General features: G+C 46.1%; 1 protein-coding gene across 1 annotated transcript; it reads right to left on the bottom strand.

Annotated features, from left to right (window-relative positions):
• Positions 1–200: 200 nt before the first annotated feature.
• GPR88 (G protein-coupled receptor 88) lies at positions 201–4082 on the bottom strand. The gene is made up of 2 exons (XM_045801663.2): positions 3745–4082; positions 201–3361 (listed from the first exon to the last, which is right to left on the bottom strand). Exon 2 carries the CDS (start codon positions 3290–3292, stop codon positions 2138–2140), a length of 1155 nt encoding a protein of 384 aa, XP_045657619.1. The 5' UTR covers positions 3293–3361; positions 3745–4082; the 3' UTR covers positions 201–2137.
• Positions 4083–19122: the final 15040 nt, after the last annotated feature.

Genomic DNA, 19122 nt, shown 5'->3' with positions numbered 1-19122 from the left:
TTCTTTTTAATGCTGGCATAAAACCCTATTTAATTATATAAGGTAGAAATAACTTGAGAAACAAAAAATAAAATTAAATAGAGCCAGAACAAAGAAGTGGCTCTCCTCGCTAGTGCTTTGGAATACAGTGTCCTCTGTTAGAGTGTTCTCAAGGGGATATGCAAGAAGACCAGAGACAGAAGGAAAAAAACTCAGAGAAATCGTTGTCTGAACTTTAATTAAACATTTGAATCATAATTAAATATTTGACTCAAGGAAAACGGGAATAGACGAAACCTTAGTGAGAGAGAAATGGTACATGCACGAAGGGGAGAGATTAATAAAATGCCTGCTGATCTATTATTGGTAATGAACACATTTGTTTTGCTTTACTACAAACATGTCTTAGTTTCCTGCAACTCCCATAATTACTCAAATGCACGCAGGTTCCCACTATCCTAACTTAGGATGTGCAAGAGTGCAGCAGAGCAAGCTGTTCGTGCTCTGAACTACACAGGTAATTGAGGTTGTTTGGCCCCAGATTTGATGTAGTTAGCAGTCATAATGCTAATAGATGGTTATCTTAAATTACTTCTTTCCCTTTTTAATTTTATAAAGTGATTTCACATGATTTTGCATTTCAGCTATTTCTAAATAAATTTAGTAAACCAAAGACAAGCCTCAAATCATACATTTTAAAACAGATTCCCATTTGAACTGTTTGCTATATATAACTGAGTTTATTACACCTCCTTCAACAGACACAATATTAATGTCGAGTGTCATGGTATTATATATACGAACACAAAAAACAGTGTTGCTTTCTAATGTGTGGCTTGTCTAAACCCTAAAAGAGCACAGGCTGCTTTGCAGAGCCAAAACCCATTATTATTGATCCATCTTGACTGTGGTTCCTTTTGCAAGGTAAAGTCCCAGCTGGGAGTTTCTCATGAATTGGGTCAAGACAAGAACCGTAGGTAGCCAGGGTATCTCCGTGTCTCTTTTCAAATAATTGAAGGCCACTTCTTCTGGTGTCTGGAAGAAGTAACATGTCCTTGTCTAATGGGTATTGCTTTAGTATATACCACATGCCCAGTAAGTTCTAGCATCTAGGAGCATGCAATAGCAGCTAAGGTTAGCTATGCAGTTATGGTATTATTAGTGTTTAATTATATCATGTGCATTGAGATATTTTAAATGTTAAAGAGAAAACAGAAGGACTTATTCTCCTTAGCAACCATTATAGTACAGAATGTTCAAAGCTGCAATCACACTCATAAGGCAAGTAAACTGATTACGAAATGAAGGTAGCAACAAGTGTGCATGCTATAGAAAACATGAAACTGGTACCTAAAATAGATAACCCCCTTATTTGTTTTCAAAATTCCATTGCTGGCTCAGACCATCAATCAGCACAATGGGAAATTTTCACTTTAACACCTAAGGCCGATGTTCAGTCTTAGAAGTGCAAAAACAGGTGTAAAGTAAGAAATCTGTTTCCTCTTTTCTCACTGGCTAGGATTCTATCTCATTCGGCAATGATTTGACTTTATAAAAACCCTTTTAAGAATAAAGGGCTTGAGGTCTTAATGGCAACTCACACTGGTGTGCACATCTGTGGCTTCATTCTTCAGGTTAATACAAAGGCTAAATCATAAGAGAAGCATCATCAAAGATAAGTTACTTCCTAAAATACTTCTTAAATCTTATTTCCTTCATCAATATTATTTCCTTTGGCTTATGCACACTCGAGGCGCTTCATCTATATTATATGTAAGACGATGAAGGTGGGAACCGTAATACGTTATCAAAGCTCTTTTCCAAAACAGTGCTGAAATAAATTAACCTGTTCTTTTAAAATGTCAGAGTAGCAAGTTCTTGAAGTTTCCGGTGTTTTGACTTTAGGATTTCTCTAAAACACAGAAACAAAGGCTGAAACCAGGTGGCTGTTCAAAATGACTTCGGGGACCCCATTTAGGGAGAGACCTTGGTTCACAGGCATCCCACTGGGGTCGCAGGCGAAATCTTCGCCCCGATTTATCGGGCTCGGCCTGCAGCAGTCTTCGTTCAGACAGGGGGTACTTTACAAGGGCAGGAGGAGATGCTGACCAAGGACGTGGGAAGCCGGGATGCCTGCTTCCCTCGGGCCCTGGCCGGGTCACCAGTGCTGGCCGGCGGCGCGGGTGCCCAGCTGCGCCTGGGACACCGCGGGCACAGCCGTGGCGGCCACAGCAGCGGCCGCCGCGTCGCCGACGCCGGGCAGGACGGAGCGCACGGAGCGCCGGAACTCCTCGTTCCTCCACGTGTAGAGCAGCGGGTTGAGCGCGGACAGGGCGCAGCACAGGAGCCAGCTGGCCGCCTGCACGCCCCAGGGCACGGGCAGCGAGAAGCCGCTGGCCAGGCTCACCCACACGAGCGGCTGCGTGGCCAGCAGGAAGACGCAGCAGAGCAGCAGCACCGACAGGCCACTGAGACGCCGCTGCGCCCGGCGCGGGTGCAGCGCGGGCGGCAGGGGCTGGGCCTGCGCCGGGTGCGCCGCACCCCCCGGGCCCGGCGCGTGCGGGGCGGCCGGGAAGGCGGCGGCGGCGGCGGCGCAGCCGGGGAGCTGGTGCAGCAGGTGGAAGTTGAGGACGCTGACCCGCTTGACGCTGACGCGCACGCGGCGCACGATGCCCAGGTAGCAGTGCAGCAGCAGCGCCGTCTGCGCCAGCAGCGCCGCGGCTGCCAGCAGCGCCGGGTAGTGGACGCGCGGGGGCGCGGTGCCGGGCCGCGGCGCCCAGGGCGGGAGCAGCAGCACGAGGCCCAGGGCGAGCGCCCAGGAGAGCGCCAGCATGCCCGCCGTGTGGCGCCGCTGGTACAGCGCCTGGTAGGTGGCAGGCGCCCGGGTGATGAGCAGGTAGCGGTTCAGGGCCACCAGGCAGTGGGACAAGAGGGACACGGTGAGCCCAAGGCCTAGCAGCCCGCCCCGCAGCAGGCGGTAGCTGCCGCCGGCGCCGTCCCAGTCGGCCGGGGGCTCCGCCGAGCCGGTGGGCAGGAGCCCGAGCACCGCCTCCTGCGGCATCCAGAGGGCGCAGACGCTGAGGTCCGCGGCGCAGCCGTTCACGATGAAGGCGTTGCTGGTGGTCTGCAGCTTTCGGAAGGACGACACGAGATAGATGACCATGCCGTTGGCCAGCGTGCCCCCAATGGCCAGGCCCGAGTACAGAAGGGACACCGGGATGCGCCGGCCCGCCCACGACTCCTCTTCCTCGCAGAGCAGCAGTAGCGATCCCCCGGTGGTGGAGGAGGTGGACGTGGAGGAGGAGTTGGTCATTCTGGCCAACTCTTCACACCTCGCTTGCTAGCATCAGCTTCTCACAGCGTGGCCCATGCTGACACCCGCCTGCCGGGAGGGCAGAGACATCCCTTCAGCCCTCTGCCACCGACACAAAAGGCTGAAGCAGAATAATGGGCTGGGGGAGGGGGAGAAAGGGAGCTCGAGGAGGACGGGGGTGGCAGATGACAGGTGCCTGCCTCAGAAATGTCTCCAGTGCCAGGGGAAAGGCCTCTTTGCATTCACCAGGCACCAGGGAAGCCCAAGCCTTGGGACAGAGCAATACCAAGAGTCTTCTCTACTCCCCCCAAACACACACACACACACACACACACACGCACACGCACACGCAGTTGGGAATATTGCCGGATGGAGCCCCTAGTTTCCAGGAGAAAGCAGAGATATCCCAGTTGGGGAAAATGCCAGGGGAGAGAGATTGGGGGATACCTTACTTTTGGGCTGGTCCTTAGCTGACAGTAGCAGAGGCAGGGATGCCAGGAAATACCTCCTCACAGCAGCATCTGTGGTCCCAAAATCAACAGGAGAAACTCAGCTGGGATCAGTGCCAGGAGCAAGTGATCGCTTCTCCCAAGCAGCGTCCACACACATGGTCCTAGGCAGAAATCAGCAGCTGCGGGGAGGCTTCTCAGCTGGCAGCAGGGCTGGGGAAAGTAAAGTGGCAGGCTGCAAGCCCAGAAGGGTGGGCAGGCAGGGAGCAGAAGCAGGGATGCTTGGCTGCAAAAGCAGAAGCTGAGCTCACGAGGAGAGCACCCTGTGCTCAGAAGCAAGAGTGGTGGCTGATGTGGTGAACCCACATGAAGCTCTCTCGTGCTCAGTTATACATCACCCAGGGAAAAGGCAGCCTCTCCACGCTTGGCATGAATTATTCAATAGCTTCTATCTTGTGAAAGGAAAAAAATATCTTGTTCAGAAAGTCCTGTAATTAACAAGTTTCTCTGTCTTGTCTCTTTTCTCTTTCTCTCAATCACCTTATTTTTCACCCTGCTTCATTTTTCTTTCCTTCGCTTTTTTTTCTTCTCATCCGTGTTCGAATAAAATTTAATATGCTCCTAATATATTTCATCCTAGCCTTATGCATTCTGTAGGCAAGATTTTTCTGAGGGACGAATATACTCCCAATACCCAGGACTGATCTCTTCCATCCCACACTTACAGAGAGAATTACTTTGTATTTTAAATGAAATTCATTTTTTCTTTGGTAAGATGGGACATGTGTAATTATCCACAGAAAACCCCAAGTCTCCATTTAAATCATAATTTTGATTTTATTCTCATTGCCAAACTTCTTTCTGGAGTTTGGCTTACGTTCAGGAATGAAATGGTTAGAGGGTAAAAATGAAATGGTCAGATTAAAAGCAGGTGTCGGGGAGAAAGAAAGAAATCTGAAAAATCCACAGTGTCAATGACAAAGACGGCTCTTTACTTGAGAACTTTTTATTTGGTGGTCTGTCTTAGATGGAGATCTGCAGTCAGATGTTGGAAACTTCTTTGCCGCAAGCTCTTATTTAATCATTCCGCATGGGAAACTTTCCATAAAAGCCGTCCTCCCCCCCCCCCCCACGCCAATAAATCAATTTTCACTGTGAAAATCATTTATTTGAAAACTGAACTCGGTATAGAATATGGTAACATGGCATAATGGAAAAAATGCTTGGTGGGGTTTCGGGACACCTGAGTTCTAAACGAAGCATCTACCTACCGGCCTTGCGATGGGTCGTTTTGTCATCTTGTCAAAAAAGAAGCTTTCACTCTCTGACTTCCAAGGCCATTTCTTTTCAAACTTCCTGTGAATCGCCGCACATAAATTTAACGTTTCTCCTCCCTAGTTCTGACACTGAAAGGAACCTACTCTGCCTAATGCGTGCTCTAGTCCTGGATCCTACAGCCTGAGTCCTTTCCTGGCTGTCCCCTGGGTAACATTTCAGAATGGAGCGCAAGACGCCCTCCCTCTGCTTTCCTCTCTCCCTTTCAAAGAACGGTAGTAGTTAATGACCGCTAACAACTCTAATGGGGTTCGAGGTAAGCCTGACTTGATAGGTTTAGCCCTTTTAGGCAGTAATTAAGTGGAATGAGTTGAGTCAGGGATTAAAGAGAAGAACCAGAGATTTGCTTTTCCGAGGACTGAAAGGTTCAGATACCAAGTTCATTGATGTTGAAGATAATTTGCCATTGTCCTTTGCCTGTGGTCATTTGTCTTTACTGAGTCTCTGAGTTCATCAAGCACAGCACGCCTGAAAGAGATTCCTCTAATTATTTAGAGTTAAAATTTGTTGTTGAAATAAAAATTTCCTCTCGGCTCAATCGTTAAGCATCTGCCTTCAGCTCAGGTCGTGATCCCAGCATCCTGGGCTCAAGCCCTGCATCAGGCTCCCTGCTCAGTGGGGAGCCCGCTTCTCCCTCTCCTGCTTCCCCTGCTTGTGCTCTCTCTCTGTTAAATAAATAAATAAAATATTTTTTAAAAATTCTAAATAAATAAATACATGAATAAAAATTTCCTCTCACACCAAGGCGTTATTTAAATTCCAGGTTCCTGGGCCCAGCTGCCACCTTATATGTTGCCTGTGGGAACGAGCAAGATCCCTGCTGAGAGGCTCTCACCATGCATCACTCACATTTCTGTCAAGACCTTGCCTTCCGCAGCCCTGGCCTGGCAGGGGGCAGGTTTTTGTTTGTATTTGGTGTGGGTTTTGTTTTAAGCTATTGAACTTACATAAGATAGGGGGTGTGTGTGGCGGGGCGGGGGGCGGGGTTCTCTCATTCCCAGCATCAGGACAATGCCTGGCATGTAGAAGGTACTAGATAAATAATTACTGAATCCGCGAATGGACGGCTACATAAATGATTTCAGGGTTTTTTCCATGGTGAAACGGTAAGTGATTTTCATGGCCACCTCTTTCCTCGTAAGCCCATCAGGAACTTGCCCCCTCAACCACCCTTCTGGGGCATGTCCAGTCTCTCTACCCCGAACTGGTTGCTTTCCCTTGGCTTCAAAAATGCCAGTTTCACCACAACCTAATAAAAACTTCCCCTGCGCTTCATCTTCTTCTCAAGCTGCCTACACAGGCTCACTCCCGCTCCTGGCAGCAGTGTTCGGTTTCTCCCACCCAGTGCCCACCCCACACTGCATTTGCTCTCACCCCTGAGACAGTTGCCACCTGGCTGAAGTTCTACCCGTATACAGAGTCATCTACCGGACCTTGCTATTTGGGTGCTCTGTAGACATCTCAAAACCCCAAATGTCCAAAATGGATCCCTCCTCTTCTTTCCAAACCGATTCCTCCTTCTCCTACATTCCAGTCCCAGTGACCAGCATCACCATTATCCTGATGTCTAAGTCAGAATCCTAGCTGTCATTTTGGATTCCTTCTTTTCTCTCTTCCTCCCTATATCCATCAGTCAGTCACCAAATGTCCTCATTCTACCACAGTAATGTTTTTTTTTAATCTGTTCACTGAGCTCTATTCTTTCTGCCATTACCTGGTATCAGACAACAAGTATCTCTTCTCTAAATTATCCCAACAAGCTCCTAACTGATGTCTACTTACCATCTTACCTCCTTCCAAACAAAGTGATCTTTCTAAGACTGAAAGAATCACAGGTGTTTCATTTTTTTTAAAGATTTTATTTATTTATTTGAAGAGATAGTGACAGCCAGCGAGAGAGGGAACACAAGCAGGGGGAGTGGGAGAGGAAGAAGCAGGCTCATAGCGGAGGAGCCTGATGTGGGACTCGATCCCGGAATGCCAGGATCACGCCCTGAGCCGAAGGCAGATGCTTAACCACTGTGCCACCCAGGCGCCCCCTCATTTTTTTATGTTTCCCCATCCTCCACTTTAATGTACATTCTTTGAAAATAGGAGCTTTGTGTTGATTACTAGTATTGGAAGCTCCCAGAACGATGCTGGACACATAGTATACCCTTAGTCAATACTTGTTGGAAGAAATAGCAAATGTCACTATCGTGCCTCAGCCATTTCACTAAGACCCTACAGTGCTCAGGAGAGTCGTAAGCATCATCATTGCCAACGTTACTGAGGACACACCATGTGTACCTGGCATTGTTTTGAGGTTTTTTTTATCTATTGTTTCATTTGGCTTCATGTCAGGCCTACAAGGTAGCTGGGCTTACCTCTAAACTTACAGGCCAGGGCAGGAGTCCAGGTATAAGTCCACAGGCTATATGTCTGAGTATTTTAAAATTATAAATCAAGCCATCGAACTGTTAAATAATATTCCGTTCTCCTAAGTTGACAAACATACTTTCATGACCACTGGAGATCTGGGCTCAAATTTAGAATTCTCAGATTCATAGACTTTTTCCATGCTCCTGGAATGTGACCACTTGGTGAACTTGCCTCCCTTCCACAGTCCATCCCCTTCTCTCCCTGCCCTCGTATCTGTCATCGCATGCCAGAGGGACCTGGGATATAGGACACTCCCGCCTGTCCATCCAAGTCCCATCCGCACCGCGGTCACACAGCTATCCCTTGGCACCATCTCAGACCTATGATGGTACCTGGAAGGCAGAGTCAACATCAGAAGGACAAAGCTGGAGCAGAGGTCCACACAGATCATGAGAAAGTGTGTTTGTGGCCACTGGGCAGGGAATTCTGGGGTCCTTGCCAATGAACATGGTCTAGAAAGGGCATGTGAGCTCTGGGTGAACTCTGGGTCAACTTGTCCCCTTGGATCCATTTAGTAGATGAGAAAACTGAGTCACAAAAATAATTTGGTAAGTGATTTTTTTAACCAGGTAAGTTAAATAACTTGCCCAAGATCACAGAGCTAGGAAGTGGCACAACTGGGATTCAAACCCATTGCTCCATTCTCAACCCCTACACCATACTACTCCTTTGGTAAAGGTGAAATTCCATAACATCAATTAGCGGCTGTATATAAAGCTGATATAACAAGGAGAACCAAAACTATGAAGGTTCAAAAAATAAATAATTCATTTATCTCTCACAATGGTAAATGAACAATCCAGGTGGAAGGCAGATCTAGTACACCAGGTAATCCAGAAATCCAGGGATCTCCTCAGTGCTCCCCCACCCCTTAGGACAGAGGTGTCCAAAGTGTGGTCCCTGACCAGCGGCATCAACATCTCTTAGAAACGGGTTAGAAAGGATTCAGACCCACTGGATCAGAATTTCTGGTGACGGGGCCCAGCGATCTGTTTTAACGAGCTCTCCGAGGGACTCCAAGGCTCGCTAAAGTTCGAGAACTGCTGCCTTAGGATGCTATCCTTGTCTGCGTGGATGACATCATTTCAGCACCGCCACAGCCACATGCCAGCTGGCAGAGATGAGGAAAGAAGAAAGAGGGGCAGCCAGCTTCCTGAACTGGAAAGCTCACATAGCACTTCGGCGTGTACCCCAATCAGTGGAAACCTGAGTCACATGGCTGCTGCTTGTGACAGGAGAAGCTGGGGCCACGCTAGCTGAGTGTTTGCGTGTCCTGCTAGAACTCCGGAAGGGAGGAGAAAGGAGAGAGCAGACAGTGGGCAGTAGAGGGAAGCCACTTACCAGGTTCGCCCCGGTTTAAACCTGCAAGTTTAAAAGAAGGCTGTTATCATTTGGGCCCTTTAATCACGGTGCCTTGAGCATACCAGCTTTTCCAGATCCTTTGAAAATGCTTAATAGCTGTAAAAAAGAATTTCTGGCTCTGAAGTATAAGAAAGGAAAGTTTGAAACAGAAATTAATACACTATTAAAGAGTTAGCTGCACATTATCAACAATAGCCAAACCACGGAGAGAGCGCAAATGTCTACCAACTGATGAATGGAGAAGGAAGATGTGATATGTATACATATGTGATCACACACACCTATACATACATATACATATGCAATGGAATATTACTCCGCCATCAGAAAGAATGAAATCCTGCCATTTGCAATGACATGGATGGAGCTAGAGTATTATGTTAAGCGAAATAAGTCAAAGAAAGCAAATACCATATGATTTCACTCATATGTGGAATTTAAGAAACAAAACAGATGAACATATGGGAAGGGGGAGAGGAAAGAGGGAAACAAACCATAAGAGACTCTTTTTTTAAAAGATTTTTTATTTATTTATGAGAGTGGGGGGGTCAGGGGGGAGGAAAGGGAGAAGGACAATTAGACCCTGCCCAGAGCCTGACTCGGGGCCCAGTCTCACGACCCTGAGATCATGACCTGAGCCAAAATCAAGAGTCGGACCCTTAACCAACTGCACCACCCAGGTACTCCCATAAAGAGGCTCTGAAAGATAGAAAACAAACTGAAGTTTGTTGGGGGGAGGTGGACGGGGGATGGGCTAGACGGGTGATGGGGATTAAGGAGGGCACTTGTTATGCTGAGCCCTGGATGATGTATGTAAGGGATGGATCACTGACTCTACTCCTGAAACCAGTACTGCGCTGTATATGAACTAAAATTTAAATGAAAAAATTTAAAAGTAGTCAATTGCAAATCAACTCGTTATTTATAAACTACCTTAAGGTGGGATCAGGCTACATTTTCACATGTTTGATATGAAGTGTGATGGGGCCTCTTTCGGTGCTGAGGTCTGCACAGGTGTTAAAATAGCCCTGCATAAGTGCCCCCATAACCTCTTCCATTCTTACCTCTCCATCCCATCTCTCCCTCCCGGGCCCTGCTCCAGCCAGACTATGGAGCTGCCTTCCTTGAGTGTGTCTCAGTTTCTCCTCTTGCTCCTCAGCTAGCCATGTCCATTTGTTCCGGGCAGGCCATTTCCCCGGCTGCCTCTTTGCAATCTGCCCCCACCTTTGCCTAACTAAGTCCTACTCATCTTCCAGGTCTGAGGTCAGACTTCACCTCCCGCAAGGAGTCTTTCTTGCCCCCCGTGACGGGCTGTCCAGCCTGTGTGCCCCAAAGCTCATGCCTGTGTTGTTGCCACACCCAGGCTCCCCAGGGATTGGTTATTCCCTCTCCAAATGGTAAAGTAGTCAAGGGCAAGGCTCTCTTTTTGGTCAGAGTGCCTGACACATTGTAAATACTTAAACGCTTGTTGACTGAATAGGTCCCATGGGAACCTTGGATCTGTGGGCTCAAGATTTCAATCTCAATTACTTTCTCAAGCGATACAACCAGCAGAGTCACGCAGCAAAGCATTGTTATTACTGATCTAAAATACTTTAAAAGCTTCATGTAACCACATCCTCATGCTTTACGCCACCAAATTATTTTTAAATAGAGCTTTTGTTGATAACAACAACCGCTCATAGAACCCCACCCCCACCCCGACAGGATTCAGTGTGTACTTTTCCTAGTACTCAATTTCAAAACCCACCAGAACATGCTCTAGCAACCGGCTCGCATACTTTGGAAGACCAAAGCGTGAGCGGCAGCAGTGAGAAATTGCGCCTCTCCTGGGCCTGCCCGGCTGCTGGCAGCCAAGCCGCAGGGCGGCCTCGCTCAGCCCGACACAGACCGCCGAAACCGGTTTCAAACCCGCTGTAGTTGCGCGGATCTTGTCTCTCGGTACGAACACAAGTGAGAATCATGTTGGTAGAAGCTTCTTTGGACTGTAAAAGAGGTTGTGCAAAGGAACGACAGCTTTAGGCGGCTTCACGACCCGATTCAGGAGTAATTCAGGAGTAATTCAGTAATTCAGGAGTAATGCAGGACAGCATTAACCGTCACGAGAAAGCTCCGGGGTAGAGTTTTTAGAAATTACGCATTTAAAAAATCGTGGAGCTGGGAATGACCTGTAGCTTGTTCCTTCCTGAAGCTCTTTACTGGGGTGTTCAACTTCTCTTCTGCCCTGTCGGCCTTGAGAGAGCCCCTGACCTCGCCTCAGCAACAGCGGTTCACTCCAGGGGTAGTGCGGCCTACCAGGGAGTACCGCAGAGTACGGTTCTCAGTCCGGGGCCATTTGGAAATGTCTGGAAGCAGTTCTGGTTGTCACACGTGGGGGCAGCCGGTGTTGCTCCATCTAATGGGTAGGGACTAGGGATGCTGCCAAACATTTCACAATACACGGGACAGAATCCCACAACAAAGAATTGTCCCGCTCAAAATGTCAGCAATGCCCAGACTGAGAAACCCCGCCAGGGGGGTTAAGAGCTCAGGGGGAAAGCCCGAGCCTGTTTGTAGTTGCAGGCAAGTTCTATCACCTTTACGTATCTCAGTTTTCTCATTTGTAAAACGCAAATAATGTCACCAGGGTCTTTTAATGGTTAAATTTGTGCACACAGCTTCTCGAAGTGGCCCTGTGTGGTAAGTGTGTCCCACACATTAAGGACAATGGTGCTTCCCAACAGGGGGTGAGGAGTGGAGGGCGTCAAGGCACGCACCCTCCCAAAGAACAAATGTGGAGGCAGTGCGGGGTGCCTTAGGAAACATAGATTTAGATAAACCAATTTTCTGCTCTAAGTCACTGCCACAGGAAGTCCCACAGCATTTTAAGAAAACTGTGATCCTCCCCAAATTTGCGTGCAAACGTGTATGTGTGTATTTGTGCATTTTTCTGGAGAAGATTAATGATTTCAGCTTCTCAAAGGAGTCTGTGATCTCAAAGGGTTAAGAATCATCGATGTCATTCAATCTCCTCACTTTGCAGAAAACCGAACCTGAAGACAGTAAATGAGTTACCCCCAAATCACACAGGTAGTGACCGAGCTATGTCTCAGACCAGGCTGTCCCGTGAGACTAGTCCAGGGGTCCCCACTGAAGTGGGCTACGGGATTAACTTTATAAACACACGGTCAGATGCCATAACGAACACAAACACAACTCCTCCTTCTAGCCCTGTCAAGTTATAAAGCCCTAAATTTGTCTTTTTGGAGTGAGTTGAACTGTGGTCTTCTGGATCTGGATCAGAGCTACTCTCTGGGCCCAGGAATTTGCTTCTAGCAAGCTCCCCAGGCAATTCTCTCCTCCACTCGTACTGGAGAATCACCAAAGCAAAGGATATGGAGACCGATCATGTTAGTTTTTGAGTGTTGATTTGTAAAGTTGCCAAAACATTTCTTTTCTGAACTACATTTCCAGCTTTTCCAGGAAAACCAATTTAAACTAAAATTGCTTTGGCTTGGTCTCTGTCCAGAAGTGGCTTTTTTTCCAGTAAGGGTTTAATGTAGTTTATTTTTTTAAATGTGCTTAAAAAATATTTCTGTCTGGTAGAGATAGGAACTGGACGGAGACCATCCAGTTTCATGTTTTCAAACATTTAGAAATTATTTTAGGTAATTGAAGTGAGGAGATCAAATTACTTTAAAAGAGCACTGTGTGTGTGTGTGTGTGTGTGTGTGTGTGTGTGTGTGTGTGTGTTTTCTCCCATATCACTGATGGGGGAAAAAGATCATATACTCTTCCATATTTGGCCACAATCATTATCATCCTTAATTGGAGTTAAACAGGGTTGACAAGATAACAAATAAAACAAGTTAAGAAAAATCTGAGAAACTGTGTAATTTTAAAGTCTAAATTAGATTTTTTAGGAAGCAAATAAGGCAACCAGGAGCTCCTATCCTGTTTCTACCTCATTGAGACAACCACTGGTGGTTAGAAAAACTAATATACTCTATTTTCCTCACCTCGGAAATAAGGAGATTGCTCGGGAAGCAAATTGGCACTGTCAGTTTCCATCAGCCTTTTCTCAGCATATTTCTTTATTCTATAATCCTTGAAAAACTTCCCTGGAAGCTGGACACAGCCTTCGGAGCCTCTATGAAAACAGCTGCCAAATAAGTCTTTGAAGCCTCTCATCATGGAACTTAAGAGCTAAGGACATCACCACATTTTGGGACTGCATATCCGCAAATCCACATAGATAGCCTTCCAAGACCACAGATAAACCCCAGACTCTCCGTGCTTGCCTTTTGTTGGGGTGTGGGGCAGGCGGAGACTGTCTGTGTGCTAAGCACCCTGTGAGCACCGTCTCATTTCTTCCTAACCACCCCCCCCACACCTGGTGGGAAAATTAAATGTGTGCACGGATCCAGTCTGCAAAGAGGCTGCTCCAAAGGTCCAGCTTTCTTCAAGTGAAACACAGCAATAGTCTCTACTTTTGGTCATTATTGCTGGACCACATTGTTCTCCAGTGCTATTCTAGAATTCTTTGTCTTGCTATACAAGCGTAGTGCACATTTGTTTTGTCTGGCCAGCAAACCCCTTATTCATACTTTTGGTGGGGCGGGATTAGGACAACCATTGTTCAGAAAACTACTATCCTTTACCTGATTTCAAAGAGAGGTGCCCTATTCTTCTGTGAACCCTATTCCCTTAAACTGCTAGATATGGTTTATATGTCTAGAGGTGAACGTGAAAGAGTCCCTTTCCCTGGGTAAGAACTTGAAACTGAAAGCCAGTGTCTCTCCAGGCGACTAAAGCTGCAGCTGCAGCATGTGGCAGCTGTCAGTGGCCATGCTATCTGCCATGCAGAGAAAGAGATAAGGGATTCCTGCCAGTTTCAAGCTCCTGGTTCCAGCTGCTCCTGAAGTCCAGCCACTTCCTAGACCTTGGGTTCTGTAAGCCTGTTGTGTCCTAAGCTAAAGTTGGGTGTCTCTCACAATCAAAAAAGACCAATCAATACATGATCATATAATTTCTTCCACTGGATTGTGAACTCCTTGCAAACATGACAAAGGCATGGAGAAGATGCCTGCTGGTCTTTGTTCCACTTCTTTTTATTCCCCCACAGTTCCTAGCACAATCCTTTGAACAAGATATTTTTTAACTGATAGACAAGAGGGTACTATTTAATCTATCATATCTCAACCTAAATGTCAATTGTGAAAGCCACCTTGAAGAATTAAAATCTTATTTATTTGTTTTTTTGTATGTTTGTTTACAGACTCCGAGCAGGGGAGGGGCAGAGGGAGAGGGAGAGGGAGAATCTTAAGGCATGGCGCCCAATGTGGGGCTCTCTGGATCTCATGACCCTGAGACCATGACCTAAGCCAAAATCAAGTCAGGCACTTAACTGACTGAGTCACCCAGGCACCCTTAAAATCTTATTTTAAAAAGATAATGTAAATGATTTCTTCTCCCAATTTTTCTTTTTTTTTTTTTAAAGATTTTATTTATTTATTTGACCGAGAGAGAGACAGCCAGCGAGAGAGGGAACACAAGCAGGGGGAGCGGGAGAGGAAGAAGCAGGCTCATAGCTGAAGAGCCTGATGTGGGGCTCGATCCCATAACGCCGGGATCACGCCCTGAGCCGAAGGCAGGCGCTTAACCGCTGTGCCACCCAGGCGCCCCTCTTCTCCCAATTTCTTTACCCTGATATGTACCAGGGATTAGTGGAGAGGTTTTTTTTAGAAGGAAGGAAGGATGGAATGGAGGGAGGTAGAGAGGGTGGCAGGGAGGCAGGGAAGAAAGAGCTTAAAAAAACAATTTCAGGCTTAATGCTCCACTTTCTGGTTCAGCCGGTCTGGGGTAGGGCCTTGGTGGCACTATTTTTAAAACACTGCCCGGGTGATTCTAATACAGTCAGAATTAAGAATCATAGTTCCATACGAAACTCACTTTACAATTGTTTTAATGTTAAATTTACATACATCCTTTAAACACAGCCAGTCTGGATAGAAATGGACAGTCTGGAAAGTTCTATTCCATTGAAGTTAAAAAGTTATTCATGTCTTAGTCAAAGTTGTGCATTTGTGGAAAAGCAGTAAGGGTTCAGCAGGGAGCTCATTTTGTCCTCCAAACCGTCTCTTCTCTTGGTATCACGTTCGAGTTGAGAAAGCACCGAGCATGCTGGGGAGGAGAGCTGGTGAGAGCCACAATACCCGATGGCCCCACCGGTCTCTTTCTTCTCTTTCTTTGCCAGAGGAACACATTCAGGTTTTTAATTAGAAAAAAGATACCAATATTGACTCCTACATCCCCTGCTGTCTTTAACCATCTCAACACACACTCCTCTGGAAAGTCTCCTCTGACCGCACCTCCTCTTCATGTTTTATCCACACTCTCTCTCCTCCCTCGAGAACATTTCCCAATGTCATCAAGATGGATGGCCATTGTTCAGGTGTCCGTTCCTCCAAAGACTAGGAGCTTGAGTACGGAGGTTTTAACTTTATGTCTGTAGCTCCTCGGTAGCCACTCAATAAATTTGGTCGGATGAATGAATGAATGAATGAAATCGCAATCCACCGTCCACTTTCCAATCTCTGGGGGCCAGTGTGAATTACTTTCTTTGATTCCTTTCTCACTGTCTCAATTCTTTTGAGACCATCAAAGACACCAGAGGCAGCAGCCCATTAAACTTTCTCAAATCCTTTTTGATAAAGCCTCTTCAAAGGGCTGCTCCTAGCAGGAAGCTGTCTCAAACCAGGCTTCACTCAGATTCCTACATCGAATGGCGAAGAATCGACCCAAGAAAATGAAATCTCTGTCACAGGTATCTCTGAAGCCCTCAGCGAAAATATGAAAAAGGTAGACGTCAAGTGAAATAAAAGGGTCCCATCTGTACCAATTATGAGTCAGGTGCCTGGGATAGAGCGACACAGCAGACATGAATTAAGGATGCCACAGCTTAGTGAGGGGGGAAAAACTACACTTCACCAAAACACAGCATGTGACAAAGCTTCCTGCAGAAGGTGGAAAGCGAGCTGACCACTTAAGGACTGACGATATGTGGCCAGTAAAAGTGGTACTCAGAAGCCTTAACATGTAATTCACGAGAGGGGACAGGGCCGATTTTTGCCCAGCCTGTATTTGGAACACTGGGCATGTTTGTGTAGGAAGAAGAAAACACATAACATTCCAGGTACTCAGACAGAGTCATTATTTAAGCACAGAACATGCTTTTGGGAAAAAAAAAAATCTAGACATATGATCTGGTTAACAAAATTCAGGTTAGCCGATTTGAGGGTTTTAAATCTTTTATTAATCTCTGATTTTTTTTTACAAGAATCACATTAACCTCTTAAAATAGAAGTAATATATTGAGTAAAAGCCACAATATGTGCTTTCAACAAAATATGTTACGAAGTAGAATTCCACTTATAACATAGTCAGGTATGTGAATGCATAGTGCTTAAGCCCATTGAAACTGAAAGAACGATACAACTTGGAAAAGAATTGCCCGGGGTTTATTATTAGGACAATGTTAAAATTCACCTAAAGAATCCCTTAACAACGGCAACCTGTTTATTAGCAACCTGTTGCTCATTGTTGTGTGAGCACAGAAAGAGCAGTCTTTTCTGGAGCGTGCCACAAATGTGCGGGGACGGGTTGCTGTGGGAACCTCAACTCTGAACTTTCTGCCTTTTGGCCACGAATCCTTTCAACACTACATTAAGATAATTTTTTTTTTTTTTTGCAATTTTAAGAATTTGGTTTTCTTACCTCAGGTCCCAGGGTATGAATTCTTGGACTTTTTTAGATTCTTCGGGCTAGCTGAGAATCAGCAAGAGAGTACTACTTTCTATATGTCTCAAAGGCTCCTTGCCCCCAAAACATGGTCTATTTTTGAAGCAATAGCATGTTTAACCACACTTTTTCTGGGCCTAACAATGTGTACACTGACCTGAAGCTTTAACATGCTGAGAACTGTCTTGCTTGAGATGTCTGTGGTTATTTTATTTTGATGGGCCCTTTCATACCCATCAGCTTGGCTTTGCTGTTAAGGCCGCGTTCAAATCTGGGCGCGACCACTTGCTGGCTTTACGACCTTGGGCAAGTCACTCACTTCTCCAAGTCTGCCTTCTTCACCTAAAACCTCTCAGTGCCACCCAGTGAGATAACTTACGGATTTACTTATAGATTTATGGCATCTAGTGCATTGTCTGGCTTACATTAATCACTCAAAAAATGTGTTGTTAACATTCCCCCAAGGTGGGGGTGCCTGGGTGGCTCAGTCGATTAAGTGTCTGCCTTCGGCTCAGGTCATGATCTCAGGGTCCTGGGATTGAGCCCCTAGTCATGTTGTCAGGCTCCCTGCTCAGCGGGGAGCCTGCTTCTCCCTCTCCCTCTCCCTCTGCCCCTCCCCCTCACTCATGTTCGCAGGTGTGCACATACTCTCTCACTCAAATAAAAAAAAAACTTAAAAAAAAACAACCACCCATCCCCCCACGGCTTCACTGCTTCTGTAGGTCTGCAGATGCCAATCTGGAAATGTAACTGGGATTATTTGAGCTGACAAAATGTTTGGCTCATAGGTCTTTTCTCTAGAATATTCTTGGGAATTTTGACTTGTACAACACCTGCCCAGGGTAGCTCAGCCTGGGATCAGGTGAAATGGGAAGCCTGAGGGCATCTGGAACTTCCTCTGCACAAGCAGCCCTGTTGCCTTGTTGAAAGTGTTTTAAACTTTGTGTTTCTGGGGTTTTTTTATTTTTTAAAAATCCAAGCTTTTTTTTTTTATTTACTCTGAATTTATCTTTGATTATTCTAGCCCATCCTTTTCAATTTTCAGTTCTTAAATGCTTTATTTTTTCACTGTCTCATTCTTTAGATTTGCTGTTTATCTCATTTTAAGCAGTTTAGCAATTTATATCAAAATTTATCATTTTAATTTCTATTTTTATGGTCTTAAGTGTAACTTTTTAAAGCCTCAATGTTGTCTTTATTTATTTATTTTTGTTTATTTATTTGACAGAGAGAGAGAGAGAGGGAGGGAGAGCACAATCAGGGAGAGCAGTAGGCAGAGGGATAAGCAGGCCCTTCCCCCCCGAGCTGGGAGCCCAATGCGAGGCTTGATCCCAGGACCCCGAGACCATGACCTGAGCCGAAGGCAGATGCTTAACTGACTGAGCCACCCAGGTGCCCTGTTGTCTTCATTTTTATTGCAGTCACTATTTTTTAGCTTTAATTTTTTCAATTACTTTTTTATGTCAGTATTTTTGAAATCAAAATGTTGTTAAAGCTGTCTTAACCTATTTTTAAAAATTTCTTTCACTTATGAAATAACAGGTAAATATGAGGAGCAAAATTTTGAAACTAGTTTACCTCTTAAAGCAAAGATGAATCAGGGCATTTTTCCTACTCTAGTTTGCCCTGAAAGGAAACCACTTTTGATTCTATCCATTTAAAAACAAAACAGAGAAGCGCCTGAGTGGCTCAGTTGATTAAGTATTCGATTCTTGATTTCTGCTCAGGTCGTATCTCAGGGTTGTGAGATCGAGCCCCGCAGGGCCAGGCTCTGCGCTCAGCATGGAGCTTGCTTAAGATTCCCTCCCTCTCCGTCTGTCCCTCCCCTCCGGCTCTCTCTCCCTAAGGAAAAAAAAACAAAAAACAAAAACAAAACCAGAAAAGAGAACTCGGGACCCATCTGGAGCACTGGAGACCCAAAAGGACAGCATTCCTTTCTACTAGATCGCAAGTCTCCCCTCCACAAAGAAGTCTTCAGAAACAAGACTGTGGGTCAACTTCATAAAGCAAAACTGCACATTCATTTAAAGGGGCTCGGATTACTACAAAATTAGTTAAAACACAGTGTACAAAAATACGTTTACTTGGGATGCCTGGGTGGCTCAGTCACTTAAGCATCTCCCTTCAGCTCAAGTCATGATCCCAGGGTCGTCGGATCCAGTTCCACATTGGGCTCCTTGCTCAGCGGGGAGCCTGCTTCTCCCTCTGCCTGCAGCTCCTCCTGCTTGAGCTCCCCGCCCCCGCTAAATAAATAAATAAAATCTTTAAAAAATATATGTTTACATAGCAGGCATGAGACTGGCGTCCTTAGAAAGGCCTGCTTTCAAGGTTGGCCTTGGCTTCCGCCTGGAAACAGCTTCCTGCCCTGACATCAGACTTCCCCTAATGATCACGGTGGTTCGCAATGCCCAGACCGTGCAAACTCAAAGGTTCATGCCAAATGCCTGCTTTCCTTCGGGAAGTGTGGAATTTGGGTTCATGCTA

This window comes from Ursus americanus, chromosome 12, assembly GCF_024610735.1.
Source record: "Ursus americanus isolate L20-20 chromosome 12, mUrsAme1.1.p, whole genome shotgun sequence".
Taxonomy (NCBI): Eukaryota; Metazoa; Chordata; class Mammalia; order Carnivora; family Ursidae; genus Ursus; species Ursus americanus.
The sequence above is the reverse complement of the archived record's forward strand: the minus strand, read 5'-3'. Positions and strand labels throughout refer to the sequence as shown.